The sequence below is a fragment of the Ambystoma mexicanum genome, chromosome 6p, assembly GCF_040938575.1.
Source record: "Ambystoma mexicanum isolate Mex_15411 chromosome 6p, UKY_AmexF1_1, whole genome shotgun sequence".
NCBI lineage: Eukaryota > Metazoa > Chordata > Amphibia > Caudata > Ambystomatidae > Ambystoma > Ambystoma mexicanum.
Genome location: NC_090935.1, coordinates 104,387,880 through 104,408,774, shown reverse-complemented (window position 1 = coordinate 104,408,774; position 20,895 = coordinate 104,387,880). Strand labels below are relative to the sequence as shown.

At 48.5% G+C, this 20,895-nt stretch overlaps 1 protein-coding gene across 1 annotated transcript in view; it reads left to right on the top strand.

The window, feature by feature from the left end:
• Window positions 1-20,895, top strand: part of LOC138511247 (receptor-type tyrosine-protein phosphatase kappa-like) — a 1,445,374-nt gene that overhangs the window by 1,148,675 nt on the left and 275,804 nt on the right. Inside the window, exon 23 of the mRNA XM_069626788.1 lies at window positions 9,165-9,300. Within this exon, the coding sequence (XP_069482889.1) occupies window positions 9,165-9,300 (136 nt within the window). The remainder of the gene's footprint in view (window positions 1-9,164; window positions 9,301-20,895) is intronic.

Sequence of the window (20,895 nt, the reverse complement as noted above, 5' to 3'; positions counted from 1 at the left end):
CAGTACGTCCCATCAGAAAGGTGCAATCCAACAGTCTTAGAATACCCAAATTCAAACTTAAGAAAACAGGTGGTTCTAGCTTTCCAGTCTTGCCGACGCAACTATGGAACTCGCTCCCCGATTCCTTAAGAGCCATTTCTCCCTTCCACTTGTTTAAGACCAATGTTAAGAGGTGGCTGCAATCCCAAGACCTATGACCACATGTGCATGCACGTATCTCTGCATGTACTTGACTGCTTCTATACCTATGTACATGTACTTTTGCCTTTGTATTCTGTAACTTTGAAACCTGTAATGCGCCCAGATGCCCACGGGCCCGGTGCGCTCTGTAAATGAATAAACAAACAAACAAACTTCAAGGGGAGTGTTGCAAGGGAGTATTCAATCAAGTGTTCTTCCTTTTTCATGGGTTGGCGAGAGGACCAGTTTGTTGAAGTTGGTCTGTTGATTCTGTCACCCCCTCGGGGGGTATTCGGCTTCTCAACCCTGGATGGGTTTCTGGCTTCTTTAGCCTGGCTTGGTCTGTTGCTTCTATCACTCCCCGAGGAGGAGGTGGTATTCAGGGTTCTTTAGCTCAGCATGGCCTGTTCCTATTACCACCCCCTCCTGGGGCTGCCCGTTTCGGTTTCTTATTTCTTTGACCCCTTGTATTGTGGGCTCTGTTGTGGCCTCACCCCCCTCCAGATGCTCCTCGTATGCTTCCACGTACCTTCGGTGCTGCTCTGTAGTGAAAGTGGTGTCTCTGGCCCATGTGAATCCATATCCTTGACTTTGTTCTAGTCTGCGCGGTCGGCTATTCCACATTGCTTCTCCCGTCTCTAGGCTTTTGTAGAAAAAGATGATGGTACGTCCCGTTTCCTTTGGTTCTGCTTCCTTCCCCAGCGGTCCCCGGCTTGTTGAGGGTTTCTGTCTACTTTGAAGTTGCAGCGCCAGGTGGGTTGTCTTGGGCCTCCACCCAACAATGCCGACTGCTTGGCTCACAATTCCTCTTTTAAGAGAGTCATTCCATCCTCTGTGCATCAGTGCATGCCAGCGTTTCTCGCTCTATGGCTGAATTTCTCTTCCTCGGATGGTATCCGGCTGTATTAGGTTCCTCGCTGGAAAATCCATTAGTCCTGGTCTTTATCAAGAGGCGGCAACAAACACAGGTCAAAAACCAAGCCATTCACTTTAAAGTGGTCCTGTACCGGATTGCCATGTTCAGTGCGCATCTAATCCACAAACTGTGGGGAGTTTGGAGTGAAGGGAGATATGATGGTTTCCTTTGTTGGGCATTCCTTGTTCTCAGATGGGTGGGGGAGTCACCCCCAGTGGGATCCTGCTTGCCCTGTCCCCTAGGGTGTTGTATAGCAGGCTCACCTCCCTAGTCCCGACGGGGGTGTCTTCCCCTTGGGGAGAAGGGATGAATTCCATGGATTTGTCACACTGGCTAGGAGAAGATAGGGCCTTGAGGCAGGGACTGGTGCTGATGAGGCTTGTTGCTGTGCGTGGGTCAAGGTGGGCGATAGGATCAAAAAGGGCTATATGAAAGGCTAGGACAGGGTAGCAATCAGGGGCAGAGAATGTGAATTTTGTGACTGGCGACTGAAGGAGCGACGGGAACTGTTGGGGCTGGTAAAAGGCCTTTGGGCAATGGAGGCAGTGGATTCTCTGCAGCTTGCATACTAACTAAAAATTCAAGCAGAAGTGAGCAGCATTCTCCTTCCTCCTTTTACGTACGGTCGTAGCCAGGGGAGCTTGCTTTTAATTTTCCACAGGTGCCGGAGGACATACTTTTAGGCTGTTCCATTGAAAGTATAGGGAGTTTTAGTGCAGGTGGCTTTTCCTGGTGGGTGCCCAGGCCCCAAAGCACCCACGTACTTCGCGCCCCTGTTCGTAGCATGATGTATTTGAGTGGATGGCCTCAGCCCATGCCACTACTGTTCATTTGGCCTGCTGCTGCCTCCTTTTGCTCTCCAAAGACACATCTGCTAGACAGGTATTCCAGCTACCACTATTGCACAGTATCATGCTGCTGAGTTCCTGTCGCCTGAACTCTTAAAATTGCAGCACATGGCCATGCAAATGTATATCTCCTCAAACCGTGGGCTCTGCCTGTCACTACCACCACCCCACTATAGAGAATCAATGAGATGGTAGCTGAGAATACAAGAAGTGACTTTTAAAGATGGCTGCATCCTGGTAGAAAAGAATGCTATGCAGAAAACCCACTACTGACCTACAACTACCCTCAGGAAACATCCTGCCCAGAACTGTGAACTTTCAAGAGGGCAGAAATCAATAATACTGCTGCTGTTGGAACTGTACACTGGGTGGGTTCTTGCCCCATTTCCTGGTTTGCCAGACACCTATGCCTCGCTCACATAATGGTAACATTGTTTTAACAAATCTTCGCTTTTCTTCTAGTTGAAAGTTGGGTACTTGAAGCCTCCGGAAAACATCAAACATTTTAGAGATTGATGTGAGCCATTGTTAACCATGCAAATGAGTATAAAAGCAGAGTGTAACATAAATACATTCCTCACATTGCTCTGGAAAGATAAATAAATGTATAGTCATGATGCTTTGAATGTTTAACATAGAAAACATGAGCAGTTTTACTCCTTTGTCCTAATGTCACTTCAAGGAAGGAAGGAAGCAGTAATAGCAGGTATATGCCACCTACAAAGGAATCTCTCTTCTTGAATAGCCTAAGCAAGTCAATATATGCATGAAATTGGGTCAGAATGCCAGCAACCAAGTAACAGTAGTAGTACCAAATCAACAAACTGCATTGTATTGTATTGTATTGTATTGTATTGTAACAATATTTATAAAGCGCAACAAAGACCTGTTGGCATCTAAGTGCTAATGGGGCCAGAGAGTAAAGGGAAGACAGCCACCTCTAAAACGACAATGTTTTGCTCCTAATATGGTACGGAAGAGCATTCCATAGTGACGGGCCAACACAGAAAAAAGATCTGCCACCAGCCTTGGCATGCCTAAAGCGGTGGACAGAAAGCAGAAATTGGTTGGAGGAGCGCAGCAATCTCTTTGGTTGGTTGATGGAAACCTTAGTTTGGAGAAGATCGGCTCCCACAAAGTGAATAGCACGATGGACCTTGTATAAGAATTTGAAATTCACCCGGGCTTTAACGGGCAGCCAATGAAGGCGTTGGAGAAGATCATGAGAGTGGGATAATCTAGGAGTATTAAGAGCAAGTCTGGCGGCCGCATTTTGCGAAATCTAGATCTTCTGGTAGTTGGATACCATTACAGTAGTCTATTGCCCCCATGATGGAAGCAGTCACTATCTTGACCCTAACCTCATCAGGAAGAAAGGGGAGAACCTTCTTTAGAATCTTCAGTTTAACAAACCTAGTTTGCCAAACTATAAAGATTTGAACTTCTCTGGAGCCAGAGGCCATGTCCTTAATGCCAAGGCTCAGGACTACAGCAGAAGTAGTCGGGAAAGGCCCCAAGCAGGCTGGCCAATAGTCTGAGGTGCAAAAGGGATTGGCAGACTCCTGGCCAATCACCAGTACCTCTGTCTTCTCTCGGTTCAGTTTTAACCCATTTTCAGTCATCCACATCCCTACTGCTGAGAGGCACTCTCTCAGACGCTGAGGGGGGGGACTTTCGTTAGGGAAATTAATATGAAAAACAATCTGGGTGTCATCAGTGTATATAAACTGCACACCAAAACAAGAAATAAGTTTGGCCAGTGCAACCATATACAGATTAAAGAGTAGTGGAGAAAGTGCTGACCCCTGTGGAACTCTGCAGTCAAACACCATAGGAGGAGAGGTGAATGGGGGTTCAGACACCACCTGAGTACGGTCAGAAAGAAACGATGACAACCACTTCAGGGGGACACCCGAGACACCCGCGTCTGAGATACAGGAGTCTTTGGTGGTCAATGGTGTTGAAGGCCGCGGAGAGATCGAGTAGGAGGAGCACACTCGTCTCTCTGCAGCCTCGTAACTTTGCGATATCATCATGAAGGGCAATCATTATTGACTCTGTGCCCATCCCTGGGCGCAAGCCTGCCAGGAGAAGGTGGAGAATATTGCTGGCCTCGAAATAGTTCGGGATCTGGGGAGTAATAGTGGATTCCAGCAGTTTTGCCATTGCCTGAAGTAAAGAGATTGGGTGATAATTTTCAGCCGCTGCTGGGTCGCTGCATAGTAGTAAAATCCACAGGGTATTTAATTAATTGTTAAGGATTTTAAAAGGAAGGAGTCGTCAGAACATACACCCAGTACATGTGACAATCGAGAGCAGTGGAAGTAGCCATTGCAAAGTGTATTGAGAGTCTGTTGAAGCAACAGAGTGGCTGAGTCTGATAGTGGCTGCGAGGTAAGCGGAGAACCTGAAACTGTAAATGTGCATAGATCTACACACTCACATTTACGTGGTATTATGGGCTAATTTCGGAATAATCTTTTGGATTTCATCTACAGAAGGAACAGTTCATGGTTCTGCATATCATCAGCTGTTGTAGAGCCAAAGCGAAGCCGCATGAAAGGCAAAATAAAGAGCACGTACATGCCTTTATTTGTATTGCAAAATATGTTGTGAAGTGTGTGCAAGAGTTTTGACCAAGACAGAATGCTTGAGTCACCTGCTGAAAAAGGGAGAATACTAGGTGCATGGATGCGGAAATGCCCTACCGCATTTGAACCAGTAAAATAGGAAATAGCAAAATAAGTATGTGTGGACTAGAAGCAGGCCAAACACAGACATCAACACAGCACCATGGTTGCTTTGGAACGTTACATGCTAACAGAAAGGGAGATGCTGGCATACACTTGAGTATGTTGCATAAGCCTTTGGTCACAAGACAAGGCGCACCCAAACAACCAGACTGACATGGTTGGCCTCCAAAATGCACAAGCATTGCTACTTGAAATAGCATATAAAACCAGTAGGTGGCCTGTCTCTCCAGACTACCCATCCGAGAGAAAGAGAAACAAAGGTAATTAAAGGAAGAGTGGATGCTCGGTCCTGTCAAGGGCATCAGCAGGCATGTTGGTTATATTTACATTGAAATTAAAAGACGCTTCTCCTTTGAAGACATGAATATTCAACTTTCAACTTTTCAACTTTCGACAATTATTACTTAAGCCTACTATGGCAATAAACAACAGGAATTGATTATCTTCAAAGGTTACTTCATTAATACCTAACAAAGCAAACTGATAATTAGATGCAGTAGGGAGACCTAATATGTTTACTGTTTTGTATTCATCTTACCAGCCTATTATTTTTAGGGTTTTTATTGAAGTCTGTGCTCAATAAAATACCTTAATAATAATAGATCCCAGGGAACTTCAACATACCACTCAACCCTAAATTCACAAAATTAAGTTTTCTACTTAGCTCTAGCATGAGACTGCATGGTGGATTGAAGGCAGGTAAATTATCTGGGGATTTAGTAAACAAAAGCTAACTGCATATATGGTTTGTACTACTTGGCTGATAAAATTATTCTATTTGTTTAGGCTATGGTGTGTATGGATATGATCCCCTTCTTTTCCTTTATTCTTGTGGTTACACTCATTCCTTGTCTGGGATCCTTCCTCACACTTACGCATGACTAAACTCATATGCGATTTCTCCATGCAAAGCATGCAAGAGCTGAATGTTTTTCTGTTACACATTCAACCCCTACTCCTACGTCCTGTCCCTTTTCCTCCATACTGTATGTGGCCGTCCTCCCAAGGGAAAGGACCGGAACCTTTTTATCACCAGAAAAAGAGCATTTCCACTTTAAATTTCAGGCGCGTGTAGACACGGCAGCGAGAGTGACCAGGCCTCCATAGCCACGCCCTCCGGCATCTGGCCTCAGTCCCCTTTTCTGCGCTGACGTGATCGGACCTTCCTCATCAAGCTCGCCCAAATTTGCTTTTCTATTTGTTGGCTCTACAGACTTTTGCCCTATGTTCGCAAACATGACGGTGCTCATCCGAACGGGCAATATCACGTCCATGTTATACCGCAACAAGCGGACCCTGGAATAGGGCATTCACATGACGGTTGTTCACCTTCCGGGAGAGAGCAACACGCAGGCGGACGGATTGAGCATTCTTCCAGCGGACAACTACAAGTGGGAAGTGGGCTTGCAAGTCCTCAACTCCATTTTCAGGGGATGGATCTATTTGCCTCGAAAGCAACGTGAAGTGCAGGCAGTTTGCCTCGTGGATGAGGAGAAGCAGGTGGCCACTAGGGGATGCCTTCAAAATCTCGTTGACAACCTGTGGTGCTACGCTTTCCTCCCAATTCCGTTAATGCAGAGAGTACTAAGGAAATTCCAAGACGCAAACCATTGTTGCATTATTCTGGTAGTCCCAGACTGGCCAGCCAGATTCTGGTACTCAGACCTGGTGAGTATGGCGAGTCAGGGCCCAATCCCCCTGAAGGCAATCGGCCAAGTACACCTCTCGCAGCAGAGGGGAGCAGTGGAACACCCACAGCCGGAGTCTCTAGCCCTCTCAGCCTGGTACCTGAAGAACTAAAGATGCAGCAACTTGGTCTTTCTGGATTTTATTAATAATGCTAGGAAGGAGTCCACTACGTTCCAGTACAAGAGCAAATGGGCCAGGTTCTAACACTGGGCCAGGGACAAGGGAGTGGATCCAGCATTGTGCATGCTCGATCAAATCTTCTCTTTTTCTGCCCACTTAGCAAGCAGTGGAGTGCAGGTGGACAGGTGTAGAATGGTGGCAATTGGCGCATACAGGAACACAGAAGGCCAATCATTCTGCATGGCCAATCCGGTGGTGAAGGGACATTTGCAGGGGCTTGCCAGGCTATACCCTCCAGTCAGAAAACCTCATCCGGTGTGGGACCTTAATGTGGGGCTCGCAGCACTGGCGCAGAAGCCTTTCGAGCCAATGGCTACTACAGATATCAAATTGGTGACTCTCAAACAGCGCTTTTGGTGGCCCTCACATCAGCTAGACGCATTAGTGAAATGCAGGCGTTAGTTTTGTCAGAGCAGAGAGGATAAGGTGGTCATGAGGACACACCCAAAATTCATTTCATATTAATTTATTTATTGAGCATTTCTTAGGCGTCTGTACAACAAAATAGTGTTTTTGGGCGCCACAAGGCAAAGTGTGGAGGGGTCAATGGGAGGAAAAATACATAATGGCCAAAGACAGAATATATACAATCGTGGTCCTACTAGGCTTTGTGTCATTCGGACGTCCAAGTGGTGAGAAGAAGTGCTGGAATGGGGAAGGGGGAGGGGTGAAGGTATAGGCAAGTGCTGGTGAGAGCCCAGGAGGGAAGTGCCGAGGATGCCAGGGAGGAACCGCTGGCTAAGTGCTAGATTAGGGAATCCCACGGGTGGGATGCCCAGCCACCCGGTAGGTGGCCCACAAGGCCAATCCTGGGGGTTGGCGGGGGTCTTGATATCGACTAGGCAGGGGCCTGGTACCTGAGAGATTCATGCAGGTCGAGGCTGCCAGTCTCTGCGGCAGTGGGGTGATTAGTAGGGAAGGGGAAGAGATACAGAAAAGCAGAGTTTCTGGAACTTAAGGAGGTCCGTGTCAAGTCTGAGAGGGGCAGGGAGGCTGTTCCAAAGGGAGGCACCAGCCGAAGAGAGAGACCTGCTCCCCACTCTCTGCTTGGAGAAGCGTTTGACAAGCAGAGAGTTGGAGTTGGAGGAGCGGCGGGCTCTAGCAGGGAAGAATTTAGGGAGAGAAAGTTGAAGATGGTGTGGTCCCAGGCCTCAGAAAGCCTTGTGGATGATGATAGAGGGTCTTGATTTTGGTCCTTGAGGCCACCGGGATCCAGTGGAGAGATGTTAGGGCTGCAGAGATGCGGTCCCTGGGCTTGAGGCCAAGGATAAGTCTTGCAGCCTTATTCTGGATAGGCTCGAGGGGACATAGAGCGAAAGAGGGCAGATTAAGGAAGAGGCTGTTAGAGTAGTCCAGCCTAGAGAGTACCAGAGCTCTGGAGACATTGAGCTTTTGGAGGAAGCTCACCCACTTTCTCACTTAACATATGTTTTTGCCCCTCCTCTTTATTATACTTCACCCCTTCTACACACCAACCTCTACCCAGTTTTCTTATACTCCTTTGATGTTCCCTGACTTCTCTTCTTCACTTCGTCCCAGCACCTCCTCATTCTCCTCTACAGAGATCTGCCAAGTTTTTCTTTCACTTCTCTCCAACACTTTCACCATCCCCTTCCAGATGTTTCTCCACTGTTCCCCATCTTGTAATAACTATTTTACAAACTTGTTATCCCGTTCCTCTTTGCCCTTCTTCCTATTCCATCTCTACTCAGTGTTTGTCAACTTGTCATAAAGCAATGTTTTCTGCTGTTCACAATCTCATACAGAATCCCTCCTTTCCCAGGCTTCTGGGTTCCTCTCTTCCCAATCGTCTGGATGTCTCTGCTCCTAGCTCTCTGGGTTACTCTCATCCCCTAGCCTTCAGAAGTGTGTGTGCTCACCTGGCTCATATAGACAATTCTTGAATGGATTACAGGTATCCGGGAGGTGTATGCATGAACTGAATTGCATTCTTAACTTGCGACACCGAGAGCTGTAATCAGTTGCACTGACGTAGCCAAGTCCAATTCCACGTCCACGCACTCATCATTCTTGCATGCATCGTCTCCAAACTGACAAGAGGGGTCATGCTCATCCGAACACTATAACCTTAATATAGACAATGCACATCCCATGACAACAGGGACCCCATACATTTTTCCTAATACTAAAGTGTAAACTGTACTGTCACCTCTGAAATTAAAATTGCCTTTATTAGCAATATTTTGCTTGAATATGTTCAACAATATTAGCCCACACTGTGACAGTTAACTGATTTACAGATGCTGAATTCCATATAGTGATGTTTCCCTTTATCCCAGGGCTGTATTCATCAAACCTATGTAAATATCCATTTTACCGTACTGGTATCTGTGTGTTCCTGAGTGTGTCCCTGAAACCTGCACAGTTCAGCTGTAACACAATGTTGGATTACCCCCTTGGAGACCGATTTGTACCAAAAAGATAACCCCAATGAAATGATAAATAACTCCAGATATGTATGCCATAACTATGAACGTATCCCTTTGTCTTCCTACCTCCTTAATGTGTTCTGCCGTGCTGTTTTCATATGATAGGAGGTCTGTGAACCATCATTTTAGCCCTTGTTTGTGCTTTCAGTGCAGGCATTGGTCGCACCGGGACCTTCATTGCCCTGGATATTCTGTTAAAGATGGCCCGAGTGGAGCAGAAGGTGGACATATTTCAGTGCGCTCAGAAAATGCGGGAGAAACGGGTCAATATGATCCAGACCAAGGTGGGTATGAAAAAGCCTAGGGCTTAAATGAAAGCCAACATGGCATATGTATTGATATGGAACAGATGCTTGAATGCATTGATGTATGGCAGGTTTTCCAAACTGTCAGAAAAAGTAGGGTTAGCCTCAGAACGGAGGTGCGTGGGCTCCTGTCTCCTACAGTAGCTGAAACTATGGCAATTACCTTTAAAATGATATAGGGTATTTAGGCAGTTTGTGTACAACCCCCCTACCCCCCAGTTGTACAACCACTAAGCCTATGTTGGGGCAAAGATAAGAGACTATGGAGTGACAGGGCATTACCCTTAAGTAACACTTCTCAGAGGGGCTGGCTAAAGTCAGCCAAACAATCACAAGAGGGGGGGGTGGCTAGACACAAGTGGTCAGGTGGCCATCTATTTTGTTTAGGCCTGAGACATATAATGCTCTAACCAGTAAAAACCAATATACGGCCTGCCTATGGGCTCATAAAGATCCTACTTCTGTAGATCACCCATTTTGAGGCCCCATCATGGTTCCCAAAAACAAACCGATCCTCTGAAAGAAACTGGCCAAGTAGAGGGCTAAAACGTACATTGGTACACACAATGAATACCAAAATCATGCAGTGGGCTACGAAGGCAATACAATGGCGTACATCCTTGTTACAGGCAAATCCATATAAAAGCTACCACCAGCCTACTCCCTAAAACCAATGTAGGGTGATATAATTGTTTGCAGTCTCTAGACTATGACTCTTCAAGACCGACCTACACAAGGCCAAGTACAGAAGGTTGCATCCCATATGTCCATCTTTAGGGGGTCTGTCTAAGAATGTGCTTGAGCCGGTTCAGATAAGTGGCAGCTGGCCAAGGGAATGTAGAGATGGGACTGCACAGTGGGAGGGGGTGTGAGGGTCACCTCATAATTGACAGAGGGAAGAAGGAGGGGGCAAAGGAGGGGGCAAAAGTCCAACCATGTGGGTGCATCCTCCGGTCTGTTTTATATGCAGAGGTTAGACCACAAACCTGTACAATCATCCTAAGACACAAATGGGGTGCTTTAGATGCACCCATTACACTTGAAGCCTTATAGGTGGCCCAGCACCATATACTCAATACAAGTGAAAGAAGGGTTGCCATGTCATTGAACTTCAATAGAAGTCCCTCAGACCACCAAAAATAGGTCACTAAACCACCAATAAAAAAGGGGGGAAATAGCAAAATATCCAGGGTCCTTAAATAACGTCCTTAGAATCCCTAGAAAGATGAGATATTTAGGCTAGAGCTGGAGAGCATTAGCCATCAGTGCAAGGTCACCCTTAAGGGTAGGAATGTGCTGTGGAATTCTTTAAGTAGCTGTTGACATGGGCTCCTTAATTCATGAGAGGAGGAGCAAATGCCAGGAACAACATCTTTTTTGTGTGAAACCAAAATCTCTTAATTAGAAACGTTTTTCTTATTAGCCACTGCTAGAAAATATGTAAATTGATGTTCAATACAAAGAAAACTAAACTTTACAATTTTCAAGTTTAGACATATGGATTTGTCTTTAACATTGGTAATTTGAGGCTACTCCTTTGACACAAGGTAGAGTCTGTAAATATATGATTTCAATAAAAGTGTGTAGACATTATGTGATTAGTAATTTGATCTTCTATAAAGACTTACTGGAGGTTGACCTGAAGCAGTCCTCCTGAAACTTTACCGGTTTTAACCATTGGAACATATTGGTGAGGAACATCATATTCAAAGTCCGCTGGCATACAATTGCCAATTCTAAGTGGATAATGATATGACGTGCTATGGGTTCTTGTGTTGGCCTTTATGCAGTACCTGGTGAGTTCCTTCACCAAGCTAAGGAAACGTTGGTCCTCCTTGTATGCCCTCCGCACACCACGGATGGCTATAATTATTGGGAGGTTGTGTAGAAGCATCAGAAAGAGAAGATGGCACTTTATTTGATGGAATACAAGTTCGTTTACACTGTTTCTAATGGATTCTTTCCTCCCATGGTTTCCTCATCTATGATAATCCAATCCCAGCACAGCTATTCTTCTGAAACGTTCCCACTGCCAGGGGGCGCAGCGCGGATCTGCATTGTCTATGTCGAATGCCTCTATGCTCTCGCCATGGATATGACGTCCGGGCCAGTATATAGTGAGCCACCATGCCGTGACCTCAGCAACATATTTCCACATACTCTGTACTCTGATCGGAATGTGTTCGCTTGCAAAAGAATATTTCTCTATGCCATGCCAACTCGGGATTCAAGCCATGTTCAGATTGTAGCCAGGAGATGTTGGTTTTGGGTCTGCACTGAATTTGTCTTTATTGTTTGGGCATGCAGGATCGAGGGTCATGCCAGGCCATGCACCTGAAAGCCTTCCTGGAAAAGGCAGCGATGCTTGTCACCTTCGTCCACAAGGCAAAGAGGGTGGAGCTGCAGGTTCGCTTGAGGTCGCACAACGCAGAGTACCGTCCCAAACAAACGGCCCTGTGCAAAGAGGAGGAAATGAAGGACAAGAAGAAGCAGCCGCACCGGAAGATGTCCCGCTCTCTGATGGTTCATCTCATTATCACTCTTCTTCATCCTCTAAGAAGAGAAGCCACTCCTCCAGGGAGTCCCTGCAACAGCAGGTGCAAGTCCCTTTTCCCACCCAGTCCTCCACCAAAGAGGCGTGGGAGGTATTTTGCCTAAAGAGGATGGACATGTTTGCCACAGCACCACCATCTTCAGCCAATGAGCGGACGGGGTCCCATTTCATTTGTTGCAACCGGCAGGGAACTCCTGGAGTCCACTTGCACACTCCTTTGGGCTTGCCCCTGATTCCATTAATGACGAAAGGGTCCAGGCACTGGACGACCCTGTCTATGGGTGTTGCAGTCCCAACACTGGGTTCCTTCACAACGTCTACGTCCTTGGCGCTGATTGACATCAGTGTGGCCCCTTCCAAATGAGAAGATTTAGGTCTTCTACAACGAGAAAGGTGATTAGGTTCAATTCGGGTTGGAGCCCATGTTATTTGTTATTTATTTATTTCTATAGCGCCTTATGCCTAAGCGCTTTACAAAAAGTGAATGAATTAGTACAATTGGTGAAATGGTACAATCATGTAACAAAGAGCAAGAAACAGAAAGAAAAAGAAAAAAGAACACTAATATAGAAGAACAATCTATGGGAGGAAATAATCCATTACTTACCTCTTGGTAATATTCTCTCTAATGGAAGTTCCTCCCACATATTCTTCATCGCCTTCCCTACCTGCCCTTCTTAGCGGAAAGCTAATACACCATCGGGTCTGCCATCCCTCATTGTCATAGAGTATAAGGGAATCAGGGTGGAATTCTGGTCACAGGGTGCAGCACCACAATATATAATGGTCCCAACGTCATGGCCGGCATGGTGTCGGACAGAGCTGACACGGAACCATGCTGCACTCCCTGGCGGCGGAAACATTTCCAAATAACAGTTGTCCTAGGATATGATTATCATAGATGAGAAATCCATGGGAGGAATATCTATCAGAAAGAACATTACTGAGAGGTAAGTAATTTGTCATTTAACAACATTGGAGTGCCTTACTTAAGTATTTGCGTTATTATGGGTATTACGGGTATTATGGTGAATATCTACAGGAGCAGGGAACCGATTCATGTTGAACAATAAAAAGTGTGTCCAGGAAAAGTCATTGAATGAGTAACAGTTAAACCTCCTTAACCTGCAATACTGGCACCCAGGAGAAACAGAGAAAACCACAGTTATATTAGTCATGCTTTAAGGTGAATGCGTGTTCAGTTACATTGTGGCCTTGTGTTTGATTTCTGCTTGCATTCTCTGTATTCCTTCTGTGCTAACAAAGTAACACCAAAAGCTTTTAGACATTTGCTGGTTGCATCCACAGTACAATAGTCCCCCTGGGGGTGGCGTACCGGGGAGGATCACATGGGAGAGGAAGCCCTTAATGGGATTAGTGGGGACCCTTCCCAGAGAACGCGGTATGGCACCGCTGTGTTAGACTCTCCCTCTTTCCACAAGCCAAACTCTCCTTCCCTCTTTCCACCACTGCCAATGTCTGCTATTGTAACATTAACCAACTCAATATGTTAGACTAGACTAGTGGCCCTGCAATTCCCAATTGCCTTCCAGATAACTCCAATACAAGTACTGTGAAGAAGATGACCAGAAGTACGAAGATCGGTCTGGAGAACCAGAGTGAACCGTCTAGTCACGACATTTGAGTGATCAAAGGAAATACAAAACAGAAGAGGGAAACCAACATCGAGAGATCCATCCTCTGACGAGGAAGCCCGGGAGACACTGAACCTGGGACTGCAGCAGGAGATGCTGTGCACAGAACTGAAAGGGAGCTCAAAGGGAGAAGGACATACATCCCCCGCTGCCTGAACAAACCTCTGGGCATCCCAAACCCCAGCAAATAGCCAGAAAGGAAAACCACATCCCAAGAAGGGAGCAGAGACTGGCAGAACGGCTGCCAAGGAGAAGTGAAACCTGCATGCAAATCGACCAGCAGGCACACCGCTGACCACAAGACGCTGCCTGAGCCTCAGAGGGAAGCACCGTGCTCGTAGGACCCGAACCAACAAAATGGCCGACAGGCCAGATAAGGATGCCCGTTCGACACCTCTGCAAGACTTCGCCGAAGAACGAGTATCGAGGTGGGACTGGCATCAACCAGGTATGCGGCCTACGGCCTACCCTTCTTATGTGCAGGGCTGCTTTCCATTGCATCCGTATATACAGGGTCGGCAACGGCCTCAGTTGCCTCTAGTAACCCCTTCAGTGCCCTCCTCTTTTTCAGCCAGCGAGGACTGGATCTTCGAGAGGTTCCTCGGCCTCATGAAATCTCCTGATATGGGGAATATCATCAAGGACGCTGTAAGAGAAGTCCTCCCTGCTAAGCTAGCAGCACCACAGGCACCTCTGCCGACGCCTCCGGCCATGGCACTGCCTCCTCCGCCCGTGTGATGCTGGAAATGCATCGGAGGGACAAGGCCTCCGTATCCTTGTCCTTTACTGCTTTTTATCGTGTGTTCTGTCGTATTTTCCGCGCAGGAGTTCATGTGGGACTCCTGGCAGTGCAGCTCTCTCTTTTGGTTTTGGTGAACGGATCCATGGGACACCCTTATGGCATCCATGGGTGGGGGTACAACCCTGTGCCTCTAATGTATGTTTCTGGGCACCTGTGTGTGGCCCACAGAGCAGGGTACGGGCTAGTGGCAGCTCCGTGCTGAAATGACTGGTGCCCTGAGCGTCCTCCATTTTGGGATGCCCAGGACCTGAGATTGGAATCGGTAGATTCCTGATGGAGACAAGATGGCCCCCGTGGCCTCTTGCCTTCCATCGCCTGTTACCTTGAACTTGACCTTGACTTGTTACCTTAACCGCAGAGTGTCTCCCTCCTTCCCTCAAAGTCAAGGTTGTCCTTTGGTCCCCCTCCTGCCACCTCAGCGCAGGAGCGCTGCAACCACATCGGCGGACCTCTTCTGTCCTTCTCCACCATCCTGGTCCCTGGTTGGGTCAGCTGCTGGGCCTCCACCTGCTTCCTCGGCGCGGTGGCAGTCAGGATCTCTTTCAGATCTCCTTTGCGGGCCCTGCCCAGTTCCCTGCCTGCCTCCCACCTCACAGTCCCTACTGCTGGACCTCCTCCCCTACTCCTTTTCACGAAGGCTCTGTCTGGTACTCACCTTCTTACCTCCCCCCTCACAGACCCTGATGCTAGACCTCCTCCCCCCCTCATTCTCACGCAGGTTCTGTCTCTTACTCACCTTCTTACCCCCGCCTCACAGTCCCTGTTGCGGGGCCTACTCCTGTCTCCAAATCACGCAGGTGCCACCAAATCCCTGCCCTTCCTGCCACCTGCTGCACGGTCCCTGCTGCTGCGCCTCCTCCCTCCTCCCTATCACACAGGTTCTCACCTTCTTACCACCCCCCTCACAGACCCTGCTGCTGGACCTCCTTCCCCCTCATTTTCACACAGGTTCTGTCTGGTACTCACCTTCTTACCTCCCACCTCACAGTCCCTGCTGCAGGGCCTTCTCCCCTCTCCAAATCACGCAGGTGCCTGCCTTTCCTGCCACCTGTCGCACTCCCTGCTGCTGCGCCTCCTCCCGCCTCCCTATCACACAGGATCAGCCAGGATCTCAACTGCCTCCACCTGACGCACAATCCCTGCTGTCGGACCTCTCCCCGCTTACTGTTCATCGCAGGCTCAGCCTGAAAGAATCGTGCCCTGCCTGGCTCCTCTACTGTGACTCTACCACCTGCTGCACAGTCTCTGCTGCCGAACCTACTCCCGCTCCTACATCTGAGCGATTCTCCCAGGAACATTCAGTCTGCTCCAGATCTTGCCTTTCCTTGCTTCCGTCTCCAAATCACGCAGGTGCCACCATATCCCTGCTTTTCCTGCCACCTACCGCCCACTCCCTGCTGCTGCGCCTCCTCCCACCTCCCTATTACACAGGATCAGTCAGGATCACACCTGCCTTCACCTGACGCACAATCCCTGCTGTTGGACCTCTCCCCGCTTACTCTTCATCGCGGACTCAGCCTAAAACGTACTCAAGCCTCCTAATCGGGCCCTGCCTGGCGACTCTACCACCTGCTGCGCAGTCTCTGCTGCCGAACCTACGCCCGCTCCTACATCTGAGCGATTCTCTCAGGAACATTCAGTCTGCTCCAGATCTTGCCTTTCCTTGCTTCCGTCTCCAAATCATGCAGGTGCCACCATATCCCTGCCTTTCCTGCCACCTACCGCCCACTCCCTGCTGCTGCACCTCCTCCCACCTCCCTATTACACAGGATCAGTCAGGATCACACCTGCCTTCACCTGACGCACAATCCCTGCTGTTGGACCTCTCCCCGCTTACTCTTCATCGCGGGCTCAGCCTAAAACGTACTCAAGCCTCCTAATCGGGCCCTGCCTGGCACCTCTACTGTGACTCTACCACCTGCTGCACAGTCTCTGCTGCTGAACCTACTCCCGCTCCTACATCTGAGCCATTCATACTGCTCCAGAACTTGCCTTTCCTGGCTCCTCACCTGCCCCCTGCCACTGAGTCTCCCCCGCTTCCAACCCTGCATGGTTCCGTCAATCTTCTCTGTTTGCTTCTGATCTAGCCCCCTGTCTCTCTGCCTACTTCCTACCAATCAGCCCCTACAGCAGAGCCTCCTCCCGCTCCCACTCCTGCATGGACTCAACTAGGACCCTCTTACTGCTCCTGACTCAGCTAGGACCCTCTTACTGCTCCTGATCTCCCTACTTCTCGCTGTCTACTCTAGATTTTACCCCCTCTCTCTTTCCTACCTCCTACCAACCAGACTCTGCTATGGAACCTCTACCCGCTTGTTCACTAGCGCGGCTTCCAGGTATGCTAACTGCCCCTCATCTCCCCCTGCTAGGCTCCTTGCCTACCTCTTGCCGACTAGTCTGACTGTAATAATTTCTTTCCCCCCTCCTGTCGGACTTCTCCCCTTTACCCATCTCTCTCTCTCCTCCTTTCGTCAGCCTCTTCACCCTCCTACCACTTTTTCCTTCGCCATACCTCTTTCATCCCCTCTGTTATGCTTCCTGCTCTAACACTTTCTCTCCCTCTGCACTTCACTTCCCCCCTTTCCCTCCCTCCTTCCTTCTCCCTCTTTCTCTCCTACTCTCTCTTTCCCTCCTCCTTAGTCCATTCCCCTCTTCAATCCCCTCCCCCACTCCTCCTGTACTACTACTACCCTCTCTCATCGTCCTAATCTTCTCTACCCCCCTACTGCCCAATCCTCTAACCTCATGAACATTGCTCTCTGGAACGCCAGATCCATCTGCAATAAGACTGCAGCAGTTTTAGACATGTTCCTTCGTCTCAAGCTTCATTTCCTTTGTCTTACTGAAACCTGGATCCTCCCTCACAACAATACTGTCCCCGCTTCCCTAACCACCTCCTTGTCCTCCTACTCTCACATATCTTGCGCCACTGGACGCGGCGGAGGTATTGCCCTCCTCTACCACCATAGACACCTTTCCTCTACCTCCTCACCATCTCGTCCTTCTTTCCCTTCCTTTGAATTTCTTTACACATTTTTTTCCTCTCCTCACCCCATCTCCTTTCTTATCATCTATCGTCCCCCTGGCCCTCTTACTTCCTTCTACGATGACCTTGATCACCTCCTTTCACTCATTTCTCCCCCTCTCCTCTCACTGTACTCGGTGACTTTAGCCTTCACCTCCCTTCTCCCCCTCACTCCTCACCCCTTTTCTCAATCCTCGACTCCTACCTCCTTTCCCCTCTTCCCTCCTCTCCCACTCAGTCCTCTGGCTCCACTCTTGACCTTATCTTCAACTCTTCCTACCCCTCTTCCTCTGTCTATACACTTCCTATCTATCTCTCTGATCATGCATTACTCTCCTTTTCCCTATCTCCCCCTCCTCAGCCTTCCACTTTACCCTCTCCTTCCATCTTCTCACGTCGTGACCTTCGCAACTTTGATCCCTCCCTCTTTCTCAACACTTGCTCTTCCTCTCTTCCCTCTCTCCAAGATTTCTCTTCACTGTCAGCCAATGATGCACTTTCCACTCTCTCCTCCTCTATCTCCTCCTCTCTTGATCTACTTTATCCCCTCTCCTTCTTCCGTCCAACCCGGAAACCCTCTTAACCGTGGCTCTCTCCTCAACTTCTCTCTATGCGACGTCTCCTCCGACGTCTTGAGAGACTCTGGCTTAAATCTCCCACGCTTTCCAACCAAACGTCATACTTCTCCTACCACTCTCTTTACGACTCATGCCTCGCTTCGGCTAAATGCTCCTACTACTCTAAGCTTCTCCACTCCCAAGCCTCTCAACCTCGCTGCATCTTCCAAACTCTCTCTCATCTTCACTCCCCTCCTTCCCCTGATCCCTTTACCTCTTCCACCCTTTCTCCTTCTGACTTTGCTAACTTCTTCTCCTCCAAGATTCTTGCACTTCGGCAAAAAATCAGTAACTCCTCTTCTCCCCCCTGTCCCCTTCTCCCCCCCCTGCATGTCCGACTTCTCGCCTGTCTCTCCTTCCAAAGTCGCCATCCTCCTCTCCAAAGCCCAACCCTCTTCTGCTCCAACTGACCCTCTCCCCTCCCTTCTTATCCCTAAGATCTACCCTCTTCTTATTCCTCTAACGTCCTTCAACACCTGCCTTTCCTCTGCTACCTTCCTCTCTGCTTTCAAGCATGCCAATATCATTCTGATTTTAAAGAAACCTTCTGCTGATCCCCATCTCACCGCTAACTTCCGTCCTATCTCTCTTCTTCCATTCCTCTCTAAGCTTCTCGAGCGCCTTGCCTACTCTCAGCTTTCTACCTTTGTTTCCAACCTCTCTCTCCTCCCCCCCCTCTCAATCTGGTTTCCGCCCTAAACACTTTCCTGAAACGGCCATTACCTACATTCTTAACTCCCTCCTCTCCGCTCGACCTAAGCAATCCTCTGTCCTTATTCTTCTTGACCTCTCTGCTGCCTTCGACACTGTCGATCACCCCCTTCTTCTCTACACACTTTCTTCCTTTGGATTCAAAGGCTCTGTTATTAACTGGCTATCTTCCTACCTCTCTTCCCGCTCGTTTAATGTTTCCTGGGGAGGCCGGTCATCTCCTACCGAGCCTCTGTATTACGGCGTACCACAAGGCTCGGTTCTTGGTCCTTTCCTTTTCTCACTCTACACCTCCCTCCTTGCCCCTGTTATCTCCTCGTTCGGCATTTCCCACCATTTCTATGCCGATGATACTCAGCTCTTCCTTTCCTTCTCTTCCTTCTCTCCCGACCTCCACCTTAAACTCTCTTCCTGTCTTTCCGCTATAAAAAACTGGATGTCCTCCCGCTTTCTCTCTCTCAACACTGACAAGACTGAAGTCCTATTCTTCCCCTCCAACTCTAGTCCCCCTCCCTTTCCTCCACCTTTCATTCACTTTACTCATTCAAATCTCCCTATCTCTGCCCACGCTCGCAACTTAGGAATTCACGTGGACTCCTCTCTCTCTTTTTCCCACCATATCTCTCTCACCTATCGTGCCTGTCGCTTCTACCTATTTAACATTCGCAAAGTCTGGCCCTCACTCACCTTCCATGCTACTAAACTTCTAATCTCCTCCCTTATCTTCTCTCGCCTCTACTGCTCTTCCTTACTCTTTGGACTACTTAATTCCCATCTCACCCCCCTCAAATCTATCTACCATTCTGCCATCAATGCCATCTGTCTCCTCTCCTCCCGTGACTCCATCTCTGCTTCCCTTTCCTCCCTTGGCTGTCTCCCCTTTCACTCCCAACTTAAATTTCACTTCCTCTGCCTAGTCTTTAAATCTCTCCATGGTCTCGCTCTCCCTTATCTCTCCTCCCTCCTCTCTTTCTACACTCCCTCCCGCTCCCTTCATTCTGTAGACCACTTCCTTATCACTGTCCCTCCATCCCCTTGTGCCCCCTCCTGCTTCCTTCCTTCCAGCTCCTTGCCCCCCTGCACTGGAACTCCTTACCTCTCTCTATCCGCTCTATTCCTTCATTCTCCTCATTCTGCACATCCCTTAAATCTCTCCTTCTCCATTCACCGCCATGAAACCCCTTCCCCCTCCTGCTCCCCCTCCTTCCTTCCTCTTTCCCCTTGATCATCTTCTTCCTCTCTCCCTCCTCCACACGCTCATCTGTTTCCCCTTCCCTTCCCTCCCCCTTGTCCTCCTCCCCCCTCCCTCTCCCTCTCAGTTCTACAGTTAAGCTCCCCCTCTTCCCTCCAGTTTAATTGCTCTTCCCACTGTTTTGTTGGACTGATTCATTATTGTAAATTGCTTCTACTGTTATTGTTTTGTGTATCATGTTGTTATGATGTACAGCGCTTTGATGTAAGGCGCTATATAAACAAAATAAATACAAATACAAATACCTTGATGTTCCTGAAGTCCCGGGAAGCCCTGACTCTGTCCCTTCCCCCTGACTGTCTGTTGGGTGGAAGTTCCATATAGGTAGTGTGGGGAAGTGCCGACCAGGCTGGCTGGAGCCTTCTCAACGACTGTATGTTGTGGGTACACCTGTGGGTGGGAACTAGGTGAATGTAATGTGTAACGAATATATGCACTTCTTGTTGTGGATGTCTGGTATCTAGTGTTTAACACAATGCCTGAGACTGCCCTGCCCGAAACTGGTATGAATGCAGTATGTAGTGTTGAATGGCGTGGTACTTGTCCGAATCCACATTCTGTGTTATGAGTGTCTGGATGGAGAAGAATGGCCTGAATACACCGTGCACCTGATTGGCTGACAGACTGCTGAATGCCCTTCGTAGTGAATGGATGCTCAAGTGTGACCCAGCGGAATGAATGGGAGATCAACAGTGTATTTTGGGAACTCTCACTGCTAGGAATCGTGTTCAGAAGTGTTCAGAGCTGAAGTCCAAACTACGAAGAGTAACTGGAGTGAAAATGACACTTGCCCTTGAAGTCCGCCTGGAAGAGAAGAATTGCTGTTGCTCTCCTTCATCAATCTGAAAGCTGCTGTGTCTCCAAAGACTGACCCAGAGAGGACCTGGTAAGGCGCCCTCTTCCCGAGCTACGAGGGACCATCGTGCACGACCTGATCTTTGCCAAAGCTCCCTGGTAG